The sequence below is a fragment of the Bidens hawaiensis genome, unplaced genomic scaffold (genome assembly GCF_021521415.1).
Source record: "Bidens hawaiensis isolate Kalapana, Puna unplaced genomic scaffold, B.hawaiensis_p1.1 tig00002414_1, whole genome shotgun sequence".
Lineage (NCBI taxonomy): Eukaryota > Viridiplantae > Streptophyta > Magnoliopsida > Asterales > Asteraceae > Bidens > Bidens hawaiensis.
Window position 1 is genome coordinate 1,279,560 of NW_027491131.1, and position 18,418 is coordinate 1,297,977.

General features: G+C 38.1%; 1 protein-coding gene across 1 annotated transcript; it reads left to right on the forward strand.

Annotated features, from left to right (window-relative positions):
• The first annotated feature begins 461 nt into the window (after positions 1 to 461).
• On the forward strand, positions 462 to 1,622 carry LOC143619072 (protein PLANT CADMIUM RESISTANCE 2-like). Its single transcript, XM_077091094.1, has 4 exons — positions 462 to 630; positions 714 to 785; positions 1,224 to 1,436; positions 1,543 to 1,622. The coding sequence occupies exons 1-4, from the start codon at positions 462 to 464 to the stop codon at positions 1,620 to 1,622; spliced, it is 534 nt and encodes a 177-aa protein (XP_076947209.1).
• Positions 1,623 to 18,418: the final 16,796 nt, after the last annotated feature.

Below are 18,418 nucleotides of genomic sequence, written 5' to 3' on the forward strand. Positions count from 1 at the left end.
GCGATTATTTTAATTTAATTTTGATTTACTATATTAATTAAGGAATTCTAGAAATTGAATGTTATTTAGTTTAATTTTAAATTATTTTATTAGCAAAAAATTAAGACGATGCACGATATTTATAGATAGAAACCTCGTTTTAGCAGTATAGTAGATTCTGAGTGCTCGAAATTAAAGTTGCCACGAATAATAAATAATAATAAAATAAACTTGGTACTTCAAATTTAGTAGTTTGTGAGATGTCTCACAAAACTAAAACTGTCAAATGTGGAGAAATGAAAACCATGCAATTCGCCCCTTAAACCTGGAAAATGATGTGATTGAGCACCAATCTTGCTGATCCCTCATATACTTTCTAATAATCAAGATTAATATTTTCTTTAAGTTTTTCACATACACTAGAATATCCTTCATCCTCACCAATTCAGACAAGCAATCCCATTACTTTATATTTTATAACCATGACTACTGATTCATCCGATCATTCAAAACCAGCAGTTGGTCAACCGTTGCCACCACCACAAGCACCATATGGTCAAGCATCACATGTGGCCGCACCGCCACAAAATATGATGTATCCTAGCCAATGGTCCAGTGGCCTTTGTGATTGCACCTCAGACATATCCACTTGTAAGTTTCTAACTTACTTTATGTATCATGTATTTTAAATCAATATAGTTTTATTAACGTCACGTTACATTGTCTGGTAATAGGTTGCTTGACGTGGTGGTGTCCATGTGTTACGTTCGGACGAATAGCTGAAATCGTGGATAGGGGAGCTACTTGTAAGTATGTTTGTAGCTTTTATGGTGTACAAATCATCTTGGTTGCAAATAATGAAATGTTGGAAGACAAACTAAACTATTTTGGTTGTGTTTATGATGCATGAATCATTTAAATAGCAAGTATGATTTGATATGACTCATATATTTGTTAATAAACGTATTAAATCGACTGAATCGTTAAAAATAAATTTAATGATCCGGACAAAGGGTATGAAATGTTACCGTCTGTTTACTCTTATTTATTGATCTGTTTCTCTTTTCTACAATATATATGCACGCGTGCACGCACACACAAGCCCAACCATGCGAGTTTGGTTTGTTGTTTCCTAAACCGCAGTTAGTGGTTTGACCTAAAATTATTATCAAAACAATTTGAATCAGGCCATGAAGACCTTTAAGTTTAATCACTGATAAATTTTATTTGGCGTGTAAATACAGCTTGTCCGGTGCATGGGGCCATTTACGCAATACTTATAGCACTCGCAGTATTTCCATGGCTATATAGTTGTATGTATCGAACAAGAATGAGACGACGATACATGTTGCCCGCAGAACCCTGCCACGACTGTCTTCTTCATTATTTTTGTGAGCAATGTGCCTTGTGCCAAGAGTATCGTGAGCTTAAACACCGTGGATTTTACATGTCTATTGGTAAGTTAATATAAGTTTATAGATATTCATCTCTAAAACTAACAAGCATAGTATTAATAACATTCTAATTCTAATTCTAGATTTTATTAATTTGCAATATATTTAGGATGGCATGGAAGCCCGGAGAGTCAACAGCAACTTGCCGTCATGGCACCACCATTTGCTCCAGCAGAAATGAAACGTTAATGATGAAGTGTTAAATGCATACAGTGTCGTCTCCAATAATCCCTATAATTTTTGGGACTTGAGATGAGTAAAAAAAGGCCTCTAAAATCATGTTTTTTAGTATGTGATAAATAATTTGACAATTTTACAAACTGGGTTGCTTTTCCAAAGCCTAATACAGATCAAAACAAAATAATAAAAAAATATCATCATCATCATCGTACTCAGTAAAACAAGTTAATAAAATGGCCCATACAAAATACAAAGAAAAGATTTTTCGATAAAAAAAAAAAAAGAACAACACTCAGGAGAACTGAACAATGAACTTTGGTTCCATGAAGTGATTTTGTAGGCTTTTGATAAAAAACAAAATATAACCTTTTTTTTTAACAATTATGCATATGGCCTCTCAACTCTCAAGAGACTATGCCTGAGATAGTGGCCCTCCTCACCTTTTCTTTGAGCCGGTACTGATTGCATAACATTTAAGATGTATTGTTACACTGTGAGTGTGTTATGAATTTATTGGTTTTAAAAGTCTGTTTATGACATTCTATAATGATTGTACAAGGTTTAATGTACCATTTATCAAAGATAAAAATATAACTTTGATTAGGTGTCTTTTAACACTTAGCTATGGTGATTTGAACGTGACAGCTATACGTTTTATGTATTAAAAAGGAGAAATGATGTGCTATAGCCTCCTAATTTAATTATTTTGAAAAAAGTTAATGACCATTTTCATCTAAGTGGTTTGCTACTTTTGTCACTTCAGTCCAAAGTTTAAAATTTTATCAATTTAGTCCTCATAGTTTTAAACATTAGCCAATTACATCCCCTTCGGTCTAACGGCATCCAACCACGCTGTCACACCCCCGCCAACGACGGAAACGCGGGGGCGTGATGACGTCATGGATTATAGTCACTGTTTATAAACTTTAGATAGATACTTCATCAGAATGCCTCTACATGTATGTGATTCCATATGTGTTTCCAATGCTTCGATTACCTGAGAATGCTTGCATAAAAACGTCAACAAAAATTATTGGTGAGTTTCATAGGTTTATATGACATCTAAAAATATGTGTTTCTTGGACAACGAGTCAACCAATTTCTCAGACAGTTACCATGAGCTCTATGATCAAGACTTAACAGCGTTTCTATGATCGCCTCTCTTGATGTTCTAATGCGAAAAAACATCGAAGACAACTATGGACAAATATCACCCGCTAGACCTCCAATCTAAGTTAGTGCGACTAACCACGGGTGGGGCGTGTTACTCCCAAATAGTACTATTCATATCGACCACGTCTACAATAGTTGATGATCATAAATTTCAGGGGACTTTGACCGCATTATTGTTTCCAACCCATGTAACAAAATGAGACCGTGTTTCTACTCGTTTCCGAACATGTGTTTCTCCATGCATTCCCCCCCCCCCCCCCCAAAGTTTAAAAGAGTTTAATTAAAAAGGGGCCGTGAGACTAACCTTGTGAGTTGTGATCAATGAGCGTCAAACAATGCAAAGTCGCGATGAACTACCGGCCTAGATACGACCTAGCACATAATAAATTACTTCAATATCACGAGGATATTATTGTTGAACAAGTCGGTTTATGCTAGTCGCTTTCACCCAACTAATCGTTGTGGTTTATTTTTCGATAACCTGTTGATGACAAGTGTTTATAAATTCTGTTTGAAAAATATAAATATTAAGAATATACTTCTAATTAATGTTGGTTTCACTTAGTTATCAATTGTTTTAAATATGAAAGACTTGTTCGTTCGAGTAGTAAATAGATATATAAAAATTAATAAAAATTATATATTTATTTCTAGATAATATTTCATCAAGTGACGATCAATAACTTTTGTAAAATGTAGTATGCTATATTTTTGTTCTTAAACTTCCAACCGGCTTTATATACCGTTTTGGTTCATTTTCCTCGCAAAATTTATTATGATTTCGTCTAGCATAAATATATTTGTCCAAAATACATCTTTATGTAAAAGTTTACTGTTGTTATCAAAGTGTTAAATTTTCCATTCAAACCTATATTTCTACTTATACTTTCTTATTTATCCGTTGTTCGGTTGACAAAATATATAGCGTTTAACAGTTGTCATTTTAAAGACAATTTTCTATAGATTTTATTTAAAGTCGTATTTAACTTAATAACATATATAAGCGTATTTTCGATATAAACTTCATAAAAATACACACTTGTTTATTTAGGGTCATAAAATATGTTTAATTGCTTCGTTTATGTTGTTTGTATTCTAAACCAATATTTGCTTCTTTTCAAAATATATTTTCCCACTTATAAATCCATAAATTTATATTTTGTATCAAAGTTATAACTTTCACTAAAACAAGCTCTCGACTTTTAAGCTTGTGTTACACTCGTTTATTTTATATGAATACTTTTACAAGTTTATTATTCATGATCCCATATAAAGAAAACCTTTTTACAAATACACAAACATCATAATTTAACAGCATTATTATTGTATAAACACATTTCGTTTAACCAATTTTTCTAGCATGCAAGCCATATTTTAAGTGTTGTTAACATATTGATAACACATACTTTCCCTTTTTCTTGTGTATAATCACTCTCAAACATATTATTGAGCTTGCGTTCAAGTTTCTTAAGCTTTAACTAGACATGTTAGTGGGTAGATTATTGGTTGGGTGTTATGATTAGCACAAACATAATCTATAGATAAAAATATATAAAAACAAAAATAGGAAGGTTTAGCTCACTTAGTTCTAGGATTAGGATTTAAAGAGAGAAATGTAGAAAATCTTGAGCTTGTGTCAACTTCTTAGAGTCTCCTAATCCATCTATGATCTTGATCTTGAATAAAGCTTGAAATGTGAGGAATAGAGGATGTTGGAAGGGTATATGGTTTCTTTGAAATGGTGATTTCAAAAGTGAGAGTGAGAGCCGAGAGTTTGTGTTTTGAAGCTTGAAATGTACATGTTCTTTTAAAATAAAACAAAGTGTGGTCTATGTTATATAATAATCATGGTGTGGAGGTTTGAGTGGAGTGTGTGATAAGTTAAAAGACTCAAAAAGAAAATGAATGAATACTTGGGATGTAAGATTTTGTGATGATTATTTTTCCTAATCATTGACTTTTGAATCCTTGTATTTGATTTTATCCCACCATATATTTTGAAATTGTAAAATGCATGAATGTATATAGCTTGGTAATGGACCTTGGGTTGGGTTGTGATGATTCATTTTAGTCAACCATTTATATATTATATGGATCACACTTTTAAACAAATAAAAAAAATGAAACATGTGTATGTATATTGAAATTGGTCGTAAATCCCTTAGGCCGTGAGCATAGTTTATGAGTTTAATTGATGATTAATGTGTTAATCAATGATATTAAATATTAGTTACAAGTTTGATTATAATTCACTAATCTTAAAACATTTTTAGTTGTTTACTTAGTTATGTTTAATTAGGATATGCTAGTATTAGGTCTAAGAAATTTGGTGATGTTCATAAGAGATTTGATGTTTAGCGTTAATCTTAAATGTTCGTACATCTATGCACCGATAACATCATTCAACTAAGGATTTAAGATAATAAAATACGCTTGTAATTTAGTTTCATATTCGTTGTCAATATTTTATTAAATAATTATAAAATAGTCGTATAACCTAGAATTCAAATAACCCGGTTCGTTTAATACGTTCATGTCATTTAAATAAGTTATTGCTAACGCTCGTATCCTTGGAATACAATATGGAAGTACGAGTAATTTAAGTGACCATAAATTACTTAGATGCAATGTATCATGCACATGTGGCCTTATGCTAGACTTGTGATTAAACTTAACTAAATTTGATCTAAAGAAAATTAACGTCAGATATTTAAGCTTAATATTTGTATGGATATGACCGATTTAGCGAGGTGTTACACATACCGTTAGTTTGAGGGTATTTTTGTCTTTCTCCTTTTTATTTTGAGTTAATGGTCATTTTCGTCCATGTGGTTTGATACTTTGTTATTTCAGTCCAAAGTTTGAAATTTTGTCAGTTTAGTCCTTATAGTTTTAAACATTAGCCAATAATTATGCCCCCCCCGGTCTAACGGGATCCAACTATACCATTACTTCGTTATCATGTTTCCCTTACGGGGTCATAAGTGTCTTTTTAGACATTACGTGAGGGTTATAATCGTCTTTTTAGACGTAATCAATACTGTTAGCCATCTACAACCCTAGAGTTCGACGAATTCAAGAAAAACACCACGATTTGAAGAACACACAGGCGATTTAGTTTATCGATTTCTTGAGCAAACATGGAAATGTGGGATATTCGACCTCCTGATGTTGATTTCGACCCATATGTTCGCTACGATATGCTAATCTCTAAACCCTAACTATTATGCATTAATCAAAGAAACGATTTTTAGATTTTTCGGTACAATTCGGTTTCAGGGAATTACCCTGTTCACTTTACCATTGAATTCCACTATGCATGGGGAGAGTTTAGGAAATGTCTAGAAACTAAATACGAGGGGGCGGGGTATGATTATTGTTGTCGACAGAGTAAATGCAAACCTTTTTTGGTTGATGCTCGATGGGTTTGGGCTCAGTTTATGCTCTTAGGAGCTGTAGACCAAAAAAAAAAAATTTGAATTAAATTAATCATTAAATAAAAAAATTTCAAACTTTAAATTGAAGTGGCAAAAGTATCAAACCAAATGGATGAAAATGAGCATTAACTCAAAATAAAAAGGAGAAAGACAAATACCCTAAGCTAACGGCATAGTTTGATGCCGTTAGAGGGGGGGGGGGGGGGTAATTGGCTAGTGTTTAAAACTATGAGGACTAAATTAACAAAATTTCAAACTTTGGACTGAAATGACAAAAATAGCAAACCACATGGACGAAAATAACCATTAACTTTTTTGAAATAAAAGTATAAAATTATATAGCGTACCTTTTTATTAAACAGGTCTTATCATGTCTAAACAGGTGCCCAATTTACCAACCTTTCTCTACTCACGATTGGTCTTTTTTTTCCTTCTAATGCGATATTACTATTTACCCTTTCATTTCTTTTAACTAATACCTTCACTTTTTGTAACCAAATATTTTCATATAATATATTCGATCTCACCTTACAACTAAACCATGGTAGGCGAAAGCATACACCGAGAGCAGATCCACGATGGTGGAACCGACTCAAAAATCGTGGTCGTGATCGATCCATCAAAATTTTAACGGTCGGTCACCCAAGTACCAATCAAAATAGGCCACATCGTCAGTCATCATACTCAGGGGCTCATATTGCATGGAATACGGTCACACAAAATTATTGTAAAATACCTAGTTATTCTACAACCCTAAACCCAAATTATGACATTAACTAGTAGATCCTCACACGGGTTATGTGGGGAACTCTCTTGTGTATCAAAATGTGGATACGCAGACACATCGTAATCACTGTCTGCCTTCTGATCTTCTAGTCACCGACACCATCTCAAAATTTCAGATGAAAACGGGTAAATTTACACTATGTGTAAAAATTCTTGGATGAAAACGCGTAAATAAAAAATAGGGGGGGGGGGGGCATTGTTATACTTGCCACTGGATTTAAGGTTGTGGTAAGTTTTAGTTTGTTATGGTGTATGCATCCAACATGCAGAATGTTTGGATAATTTTTTTTAGTGTTGTATTTGCATAAATTATGTGATGATGTTGGTATGATTTAAAACTGCCTTTTGTTGCAACATGTCTTCCCCCTGTTTTTAAACTTCCCATGGTGCATTAGTGGTTATAAAGTTATTACATTAATCCTACTAAACAGTCTTTACTACTACAGTTACAAAATATGCGCCGTGCGTATTTCAAAAAGTTGTTGGCGATTTGTGGAAGCCTTTTTGTTAAACTGCTACTTTCATGTAGGGATGAGCTTGGTACTGATGTGATAAACGTAGTTATTAATTTATTAACTAAATAAACGTTAATCTAGATAATAATTCTAGACTCTTAACTTAACTAAAACTACTAACCGGCAAGTGAACCGGTCGACTCTAGTACAGCTAAGTAAGTCCGGATATCAAACCCACGAGACTCTTTAATTACGTTAACTAGCTAATTAGACTCGACTAACTGATACGACTATTTATTAATTATTATTGGGGGGTTTTACTAAAAACTAATATTAAATTAATCACTAAAACTTAAAGACGACTTAAACGTAGACTTAATTTAAATGATGACAAGCAACCACCTAGGCTATAATATCAATTATCAAATATTGAAAATGCTATGCTATGGAACTTGTATCATAAAATAGTCACTTAAAGAAAACCCGAACACGACCTCTGGCCCTTCTCAAGAAGACATCTATGGATTTCTATTAAGTTCTTAAAAACACCAGTTTAATTAGACTCGCTTACGGTCGCTAATTATTTTATGACAAATACCTCTATAAAAAATCCTACCTTACAGCGTGGAAATCAAAGGTAGTTTAAAGTATTCACTCGACTAGATAAACAAAGCTGAAAAATCAAACTTAGACGGACTCCTTACGAAAAAATAAATCTAGCAATCTTAATCAACCAAGACTTATCATATAATCTATCACCTTACAGCTATTTAGATTAGCAACACACTTAGGTCTATTGTAACACCCCGACCAAAGGCGGATTATACATCGGGGCGCCACATATTGCTTCATTACTCGCGACACTATTGGTGTCAATATTTATTAATACACATTTTATCGCGCACGCGCAGCGGGGAAAATAAAGAACATAAATCAAACATAAATCAATATATTATAAATTATAACATTCAAACATAACTAACTTGTCCTGATACATTTTAATTCTAGGTCCAAAAGTAAAAACGTCCTACGTGTCCACAAGCTCCAAAACAGCTACTGCAAACCTGAACATGTGTTAAAATAAACGTCAAACACTTGCGTGTTGGTGAGAGATCAAGTTTAATACAATACATAGATAACAATAAAATCTGCGCGCAACATGTGTATGTCTGGTTTTCAACAAGGGTGTAATCTGATCGGGACCAACTCTAAGAGACAAGACTGCCAGTGCTCACAATTGAGCTCACAAACAAGACTAACTGTGCAAGTGTAACAAAAGAGAAAATCATAAACGATAGTTCTCCCGTGTTCATCTAATGGTACCATGAAAACTGCGGAATAGACCGACAAGACGGTTAATGATCCACACATACAAATAAACAGCCAAGTCTAAGTCCTCAACACATGTGATACTGCGCGACTAAAGTTCATAAACAGTTTTAAGACTCAAGTTTTGTATGAACACATGAACATCCCAAAGCATTTAAAATAAAAAGGGATTAGATACGAGATAACTCACTTGATAAACGATGCGGTGTAAGATAAAGCAAGAACCAACTTTAAACAAGCACAAGTTAACCTATAAATAAGATTATTGTTTTAATGATTTGTTTTAAGTCTTGATTATAAGTTAGCATAATTAATAAGTAAATTATTATATATATATATTACCGGAAAAGCAGGGCAGAACAGGGAGGAAGACGGAGGCAGAGAGGAAGACGGCAGAGAGAGCAAGGAGCAAGAGAACAGGAGGGATTAAGTGTTTGTGTGTGATGTGTTATGAAAATATTATTATTATTTATAGGAAAACCCTAGGAGACACAAACCCTAGAAAAGGGGAAAAGATCTTTAACAGGATCAAGCAAAAGATATGGAAGATATGGCAGCTGCAGAGGCAAGATAAAGCTGACAGGGAACAGTAACAGGCATGGGCGGTTCAGATAAAGGTACTGGTCAAGCATGGCAAAAGCAGATCTCAAAAGATAATGTCAGTCACTTTTTCTACCAACCAATGGGGGTTGGTACGCATGCTGCGCCGAAAGTAACTATTCAGACATTAGATAGGTTAGGTCAACAGCACAGAAGATAAGACAACACAAAAGCATACAGGCTGGAATAAACAGAAGATACAAGGGTTAAGCGCGGGAAGGCTGAGTGCGCGAGCGCGAAGGCTGGCACAACAATCCTTAGCGTACTGCGGGAAGAATCACAAATCCTTAGCGTGCTGCATGAAGAACAAGAATTCTAAGCGCATCGCGGGAAGAACATACATTCTTAGCGCATTGCGGGAAGAACATGCATTCTTAGCGCGCTGCGAGAAGAGTTCTCTTCACGCATCGCAGGAACAAGATGTCTTCACGCAGGCTTCCATGTAAGGAGTCTGGCGCGTGGAGCTGCAGACATCCTTAGGCGGGAAGAACCAAAGGACAAGCAAAGAGTTAGAAGAAAAGAGGGAAACAAGGCGTAAGGGCGGGACGGCGACAAGAGGGAAAAGAAGGCGGAAAGAGAGAAGGAAGAGGGAGGGGACGGCGGAAAGAAAGAGAGAGAGAGAGAGAGAGGCGGGAAGGAAAAGTATATTATTATTATTAAAAGTAAAATATAAGTATAAATATTAAATAATAAAAGAGAGATCGGGTCAGAGAAACGGGTACCTGGGTCGGGTCGGATCAGGGCAGATGTTACAGTCTCCCCTACTTTAAGAAATTTCGTCCCGAAATTTATCTCGAAGTAGGTTGCGCAGAGAACAGGTGCGGGTACTTGATCTTCATTTGATCTTCCCTTTCCCATGTAAACTCGGCTCCGCGCTTGGACTCCCAGCGAACTTTCACGATAGGGATACGACTGCGCTTGGTTTGCTTTACCTCACGATCCATAATCTCAACAGGCTTCTCAATGAAATGCATAGTTTCATCAACTTGGACTTCATCAAGTGGAATGTGAAGGTTCTCGTCAGCTAAACACTTCTTGAGATTGGATACATGGAACGTTGGATGCACATTACTGAGCGCGGGCGGCAGGTCAAGTCTGTAGGCAACTTTTCCCACACGCGCGAGAATCTTGAATGGACCAACATAACGAGGAGCAAGCTTACCTTTCTTCCCAAAGCGGACAACACCTTTCCAAGGCGACACTTTGAGGAGAACAAGATCACCAACTTGAAATTCGAGAGGCTTTCGCCTACGATCTGCGTAACTCTTCTGTCGGCTTCTGGCAGTCAGCAGATGATCACGGATCTTGGCGATTTTATCGGTTGTCTCTTGAACAAGTTCGGGTCCTGTGATTTGAGTTTCACCCACTTCGCTCCAACAAATCGGGGAGCGGCACTTACGACCGTAAAGTGCTTCAAATGGGGCCATACCAATACTGGAATGATAGCTGTTATTATAAGAAAACTCGATCAAAGGCAGGTGTGAATCCCAATTACCTCCAAAATCAAGAACACAAGATCGGAGCATATCCTCAAGAGTTTGAATAGTTCGCTCAGACTGACCGTCAGTCTGAGGATGATATGCCGTACTCATGTCCAAGCGAGTTCCTAGCGCAGATTGGAGAGATTTCCAAAAGCGAGATACAAAACGGCCATCACGATCGGATATGATGCTCAAAGGAGTACCATGGCGGCAGACAATTTCCTTGACATAAAGCTGCGCGAGATGCTCAACACGGTAGTTTTCACGAATGGGCAGAAAGTGAGCAGACTTAGTCAATCGATCCACTATTACCCAAATGCTATCATGCTTGCTTGCTGTCAAAGGTAACTTGGTAATAAAGTCCATCGCTATACCTTCCCATTTCCACGTAGGAATTTCTGGTTGTTCGAGCAAACCAGATGGGCGTTGGTGTTCAGCTTTTACTTTAGAACAAGTCAGGCATTTAGCTACGAACACAGCAATATCCTTTTTCATACCTGGCCACCAATAAGTTATGCGCAAATCCTTGTACATCTTATCAGCGCCAGGATGAATAGAATATCGAGATTTGTGCGCTTCACTCAGGATATCTGCGCGAAGATTCTCATCAAAGGGAATCCAGATGCGATTGAGATAGCAGAGAATTCCACTCAGATTAGGGACAAAGTGCGCTTCCGCGCCACACGCTAACTCGGCGCGAAGGTTACCATTACTGATGGATGCGCGCTGCGCGTCACGAATACGCGATTCAAGGTTGCTTTGGATCGGCGCAAAGTGAAGCTGCGTGCGCGGCAAAATACAGTTAAGCTGGCAGGGTTTTCGGCTGAGCGCATCGGCTACCACATTAGCCTTACCAGGATGATACCGGATCTCACAATCGTAATCGCTGATGAGTTCGTTCCATCGGCGTTGCCTCATGTTAAGTTCCTTTTGATCAAAGATATGCTGAAGGCTTTTATGGTCAGTGTAGAGGATACACTTAGTACCATAAAGGTAGTGTCTCCAGATCTTCAAGGCAAAAACAACTGCACCAAGTTCGAGGTCGTGAGTTGTATAATTCTTTTCATGAACCTTGAGTTGCCTTGATGCGTAAGCGATAACCTTGCCTCGTTGCATAAGAACACAACCGAGACCCTGGTTGGATGCATCGCAATACACGACAAAATCATCATTACCCTCAGGTAGCGCAAGAACAGGAGCTTCACACAACAATCGCTTGAGCGCTAGAAAGGCTTCTTCTTGCTTCGAGCCCCAAATATACGGTTTACCTTTGTGCGTCAGAGCTGTTAAAGGCAAAGCGATCTTCGAGAAGTTCGAAATGAATCGCCGGTAGTAACCAGCTAAGCCCAGAAAGGAACGGATCTCAGAAAGAGAGGATGGCGTAATCCAGTTCTTGATTGCTTCAATTTTGGATGGGTCGACATGAATACCCATCTTGTTTACAACGTGACCAAGAAACTGTACTTCATCCGACCAAAATTCACACTTGGAAAGCTTAGCATAGAGTTGCTCAGCTCTAAGCTTTTGCAACACCAACCGAAGATGTTGCTCGTGCTCGGCCTTGGTCTTAGAATACACCAGAACATCATCGATAAACACGATCACGAATTTATCCAAGAAAGGCCTACACACCCGATTCATTAGATCCATGAAAACGGCGGGTGCGTTGGTTAGACCGAAGGACATGACCAAGAATTCAAAATGGCCATAACGAGTTCGAAAAGCAGTCTTCGGAACATCTTCATCGCGGATGCGCAACTGGTGATAGCCAGAACGGAGATCAATCTTCGAGAAACAAGAGGCACCTTGGAGTTGATCAAAGAGGTCGTCAATACGCGGTAAGGGATACCGGTTTTTAATGGTGAGTTTGTTCAACTCGCGGTAATCAATACACATGCGAAACGATCCATCTTTCTTTTTAACGAACAACACCGGAGCACCCCAGGGCGAAGAGCTAGGGCGAATGAATCCTTTAGCAGTCAACTCTTGAAGTTGGCTGGCCAATTCTTGCATCTCAGCGGGTGCAAGACGATAAGGAGATTTAGCTACGGGGGAAGCACCAGGGACAAGATCAATACGGAACTCGACTTCACGAGCGGGAGGGATACCAGGAAGATCATCAGGAAAAACTTCAGGAAAATCACGCACAATAGGGATATCGCGAAGCTTCTTTCCTTCATCGGGTTTAACCACATGGGCTAGAAATGCAATACACTTCTTCCGCATGAGTCTTTGGGCTTCGGCGCAAGACATAAGTTTAAGACCACTGGAGGGTTTTTCGCCGTAAATGTAAAGATCACCATTTTCTCGAGGTATGCGAATCAATTTCTTGGCGCAAATAACTTCGGCGCGATTATGCGAGAGCCAGTCCATACCAATAATAACATCAAAGCTTCCAAGAGGCATAGGGATGAGGTCGATCAGAAAATCGTTTTCGTTAAGATTAAGCGTACAATCTTTAATCACTGAGTTAATTAAAATAATTTCACCATTAGCCAATTCAACTGAAAAATCTTCTTTTAAATCGTTGCGCGGTCGCGCAAGCTTCTGCTCGAAGGCGCGAGAGATAAAACTTCGATCGGCGCCAGTATCAAAAAGTACAGAAGCATAAAATCCGTTAAGCAAAAATGTACCATTTACTACGTCATTATTCGCTTGCGCTTGGTGCGCGGTTATGTTAAAAGCTCGTCCACGCGTCACTTGGTTTGAAATCTGGTTCACCGGATTCGCTTGCGTAATCTGAACTTGTAGTCTTGGACATGCGTTCCGGAAATGACTGGGATCACCGCAGTTAAAGCACGATCTGGGTCGTGGGTTTTGGTAGGTTGGTTGAGGATTCTGCGGGTAGACTGGTGGTGTTGGCGTAATTGGATTGGCGAGAAGGACTCTACAGTTCTCAGCAGTGTGACCAGTACGGCCACATCGGTTACAAAGTCGACACGGGGTTTGGGTTGGGTGGTGAAATCTACAGGTTGGGCAAAAGGGATGGTTTCCTGTGTAAGGTTTCTTAGGAGGCGGGGCAGGGAGTGCTGGATTGGTTAGGGCATAGTTATGGACTACAGGAGGTGTTGGGTAGGCTGACAGTGGGTTAGGCGCGTAAACTGGGGGTTGGTAAACGGGTTGCTGGACAATGGGCGGGTTGGTAAGCGCATAGGCCTTGCGCCTGCGCTTGAGGTTGTTACGGTTTGAGGGTTCTGGTTTGGTTTCTGCGGGTTCAGGGGCAGTCTTGGGGAGTTTGGTCTTCTCAGTTCCCCGCAGGAACAGGGTTCCTGCTCTGACATGGTTGTCGCTGAGCACAGCGGCCAACTCGATGGCGTCAGAGAGGGTAACTGGGTTTCTGGCCCATACAGAATCTTGAATTTCCATGGGGAGACCCCCAAGGAATTTCTCGATTGCTCGGCGTGAAGGGGTAACAAGGTGAGGGACCAGTAAGCTTAGCTCGTGGAAGCGCGTCGCGTACTCGCGCGCTTCACCGCTGTACTGCTTCAAGTTCCAAAATTCTTCCTCCAGGCGCTTAACTTCGTTGGGAGGGCAGAATTCTCGCGTAAGAATTTCCTTGAATTCCTCCCATGTTATGCTAGAAGCAGCCTCTACGCCACGCGCATGGGCTACTCCATTCCACCATGTAAGCGCTCTGGATTCCAGGACACTGGAAGCATATAGGGTTCGTCTGTCTGAGGGGCATTGGGTGTGAAGGAAAGTGTTTTCTATCTTCTCGAGCCACTGGAGCATCACGGTGGCTCCTTCGAGACCTGTGAACTTTGGAGGGTTACCCGCATTAAATGACTTAATGTTATAACTCGAGGTGTTGGTATTGTTTTGGCTCAAAGCTTGGGCTATTGCGGCGGCCATTTCCTGGGAACGTTGCTGTCTACGCATGCGCGAGGCTTCTCTTCTCTGAAATCGGCGAGATAGCGGAGGCATTCTATAAAAATTTTAATTTTAGTTAATATCTTGGTTTTAGCCCAAAGTTTTAATCTTATAAAGCTTGGTTTCACGGAGTCAGTTACAGTCAACAGTTAAAGTAAAATAAATGATCCTAAATGCAGACTTAATAAAGGTAACAAATTCGAATCAAGAATCGACAATTCATGTATCACCATGACTTTCCGAATTCCCAATTTAAAATATACGGGCAACGAGTATTGGAGATTGACGATTCATGTACCACCATGACTTTTCAATCTTCAATATAAAACATACAAGAAAATGAGTATTGGAGGTTGACAATTCATGTATCACCATGACTTTTCAAGTCTCCAACCTCAGAACATAATCGTAAATGGAAATTGAAAATCAACTATTCATGTATCACCATGACTTTTCGGATTTTCAAATTCAACAAACGAACATGTAAGTAAAATCAATAAAAATCGAAATTCAACAAAAATCGAAATATCGCGAAATAAAACATAAAATCATATACTGCGCAAGCGCGAGCATATTCATAAATAACGAGTAATTAACAATAAGCGCGCAAACATGAGATTTCTCTCGTGCGCGAGAAGGGACTCTTAGGTATTCTAGGCCGTTACGTCTAACCACCTATCCTAAAGTCAACGAGCTCTGATACCAATCTGTAACACCCCGACCAAAGGCGGATTATACATCGGGGCGCCACATATTGCTTCATTACTCGCGACACTATTGGTGTCAATATTTATTAATACACATTTTATCGCGCACGCGCAGCGGGGAAAATAAAGAACATAAATCAAACATAAATCAATATATTATAAATTATAACATTCAAACATAACTAACTTGTCCTGATACATTTTAATTCTAGGTCCAAAAGTAAAAACGTCCTACGTGTCCACAAGCTCCAAAACAGCTACTGCAAACCTGAACATGTGTTAAAATAAACGTCAAACACTTGCGTGTTGGTGAGAGATCAAGTTTAATACAATACATAGATAACAATAAAATCTGCGCGCAACATGTGTATGTCTGGTTTTCAACAAGGGTGTAATCTGATCGGGACCAACTCTAAGAGACAAGACTGCCAGTGCTCACAATTGAGCTCACAAACAAGACTAACTGTGCAAGTGTAACAAAAGAGAAAATCATAAACGATAGTTCTCCCGTGTTCATCTAATGGTACCATGAAAACTGCGGAATAGACCGACAAGACGGTTAATGATCCACACATACAAATAAACAGCCAAGTCTACGTCCTCAACACATGTGATACTGCGCGACTAAAGTTCATAAACAGTTTTAAGACTCAAGTTTTGTATGAACACATGAACATCCCAAAGCATTTAAAATAAAAAGGGATTAGATACGAGATAACTCACTTGATAAACGATGCGGTGTAAGATAAAGCAAGAACCAACTTTAAACAAGCACAAGTTAACCTATAAATAAGATTATTGTTTTAATGATTTGTTTTAAGTCTTGATTATAAGTTAGCATAATTAATAAGTAAATTATTATATATATATATTACCGGAAAAGCAGGGCAGAACAGGGAGGAAGACGGAGGCAGAGAGGAAGACGGCAGAGAGAGCAAGGAGCAAGAGAACAGGAGGGATTAAGTGTTTGTGTGTGATGTGTTATGAAAATATTATTATTATTTATAGGAAAACCCTAGGAGACACAAACCCTAGAAAAGGGGAAAAGATCTTTAACAGGATCAAGCAAAAGATATGGAAGATATGGCAGCTGCAGAGGCAAGATAAAGCTGACAGGGAACAGTAACAGGCATGGGCGGTTCAGATAAAGGTACTGGTTAAGCATGGCAAAAGCAGATCTCAAAAGATAATGTCAGTCACTTTTTCTACCAACCAATGGGGGTTGGTACGCATGCTGCGCCGAAAGTAACTATTCAGACATTAGATAGGTTAGGTCAACAGCACAGAAGATAAGACAACACAAAAGCATACAGGCTGGAATAAACAGAAGATACAAGGGTTAAGCGCGGGAAGGCTGAGTGCGCGAGCGCGAAGGCTGGCACAACAATCCTTAGCGTACTGCGGGAAGAATCACAAATCCTTAGCGTGCTGCATGAAGAACAAGAATTCTAAGCGCATCGCGGGAAGAACATACATTCTTAGCGCATTGCGGGAAGAACATGCATTCTTAGCGCGCTGCGAGAAGAGTTCTCTTCACGCATCGCAGGAACAAGATGTCTTCACGCAGGCTTCCATGTAAGGAGTCTGGCGCGTGGAGCTGCAGACATCCTTAGGCGGGAAGAACCAAAGGACAAGCAAAGAGTTAGAAGAAAAGAGGGAAACAAGGCGTAAGGGCGGGACGGCGACAAGAGGGAAAAGAAGGCGGAAAGAGAGAAGGAAGAGGGAGGGGACGGCGGAAAGAGAGAGAGAGAGAGAGAGAGAGGCGGGAAGGAAAAGTATATTATTATTATTAAAAGTAAAATATAAGTATAAATATTAAATAATAAAAGAGAGATCGGGTCAGAGAAACGGGTACCTGGGTCGGGTCGGATCAGGGCAGATGTTACATCTATTTAATTTATTAATATTGATCCTATGGTTTTAATGCATATCAACCATAAACTAGTCAAAAATACACAGTAGATGACCTAACAGAATCCTATTGTATGAAACAATCATCAAAGAAACTGTGAAACAATAAATTCACCAAACAATCCTAAGCACACATATGTATCGAATGAATAACAATAAATCTTTTACTTAATCATAAACCATAACAAAAACAAAATCCAAACTAAAATTCAACGTCAACAAAAGTTCATCATAACCTAGGCGGTTTGAGGATTTAGCCAACCACTATACTCAAGAACAAACCAGATAAACAAGGTTCAAATAATGAGTTCATGACGAAAATAATATATTCAAACCAAATAATAAGGATGTTTGGATGAGTAGGTGTTAAACCATAACGCTCTCTGCCCAAACCAAAGCTTTCTATCTTTTTTCGTGCGTAGGTTTCTTTTCTCTGTTGTAGTTGGCCCTAAAGAATTCCCCTCCAATTATCTTCTTTGACTTGCGCCTCCTTTATAATTTATATGCTCAGCACCCAAAAAAAACCTTTTTCGTCTCCAAACTTTTGTGGACTTTAAATTTCCTTTTGAAAACCAAAAAATGGTCGGCCCACTGCATCTACATAGAATTTATTAATTTTAAGCCCAAATAAAATTAATTAAGTTGACACTAATATAAGCAAATACAATAAAATTGTTTGACGTTGCAAGACCCTGGACCCAACACTCATTCATCTTTCTTTTCTTGTTTTTATATTAGTTTAAATTAATTGTAGCATAATAATATGAATTGTCATTGTCCAAAACGATTAAATATTTGTAATTTGAATTCGAGTGTTTTTTTTCCTTGACCATATTACATTCTTCGCTTAATAATAAAATGTTATTATATATAATTCAAGTTTAGTAAACATGGTGGATAAGAATAATAATAGTAATCAACTATTTACTCGGTGCTCTCAAGTTTAGTAAAAATATTTTATATTAGCTTTTTTTCTTTTAAAACTTTTAAACTTTAAATATGAATCATGAACGCGTATAATTTATAAAAAACAATCTTAAAAATACTTAAAAGTGT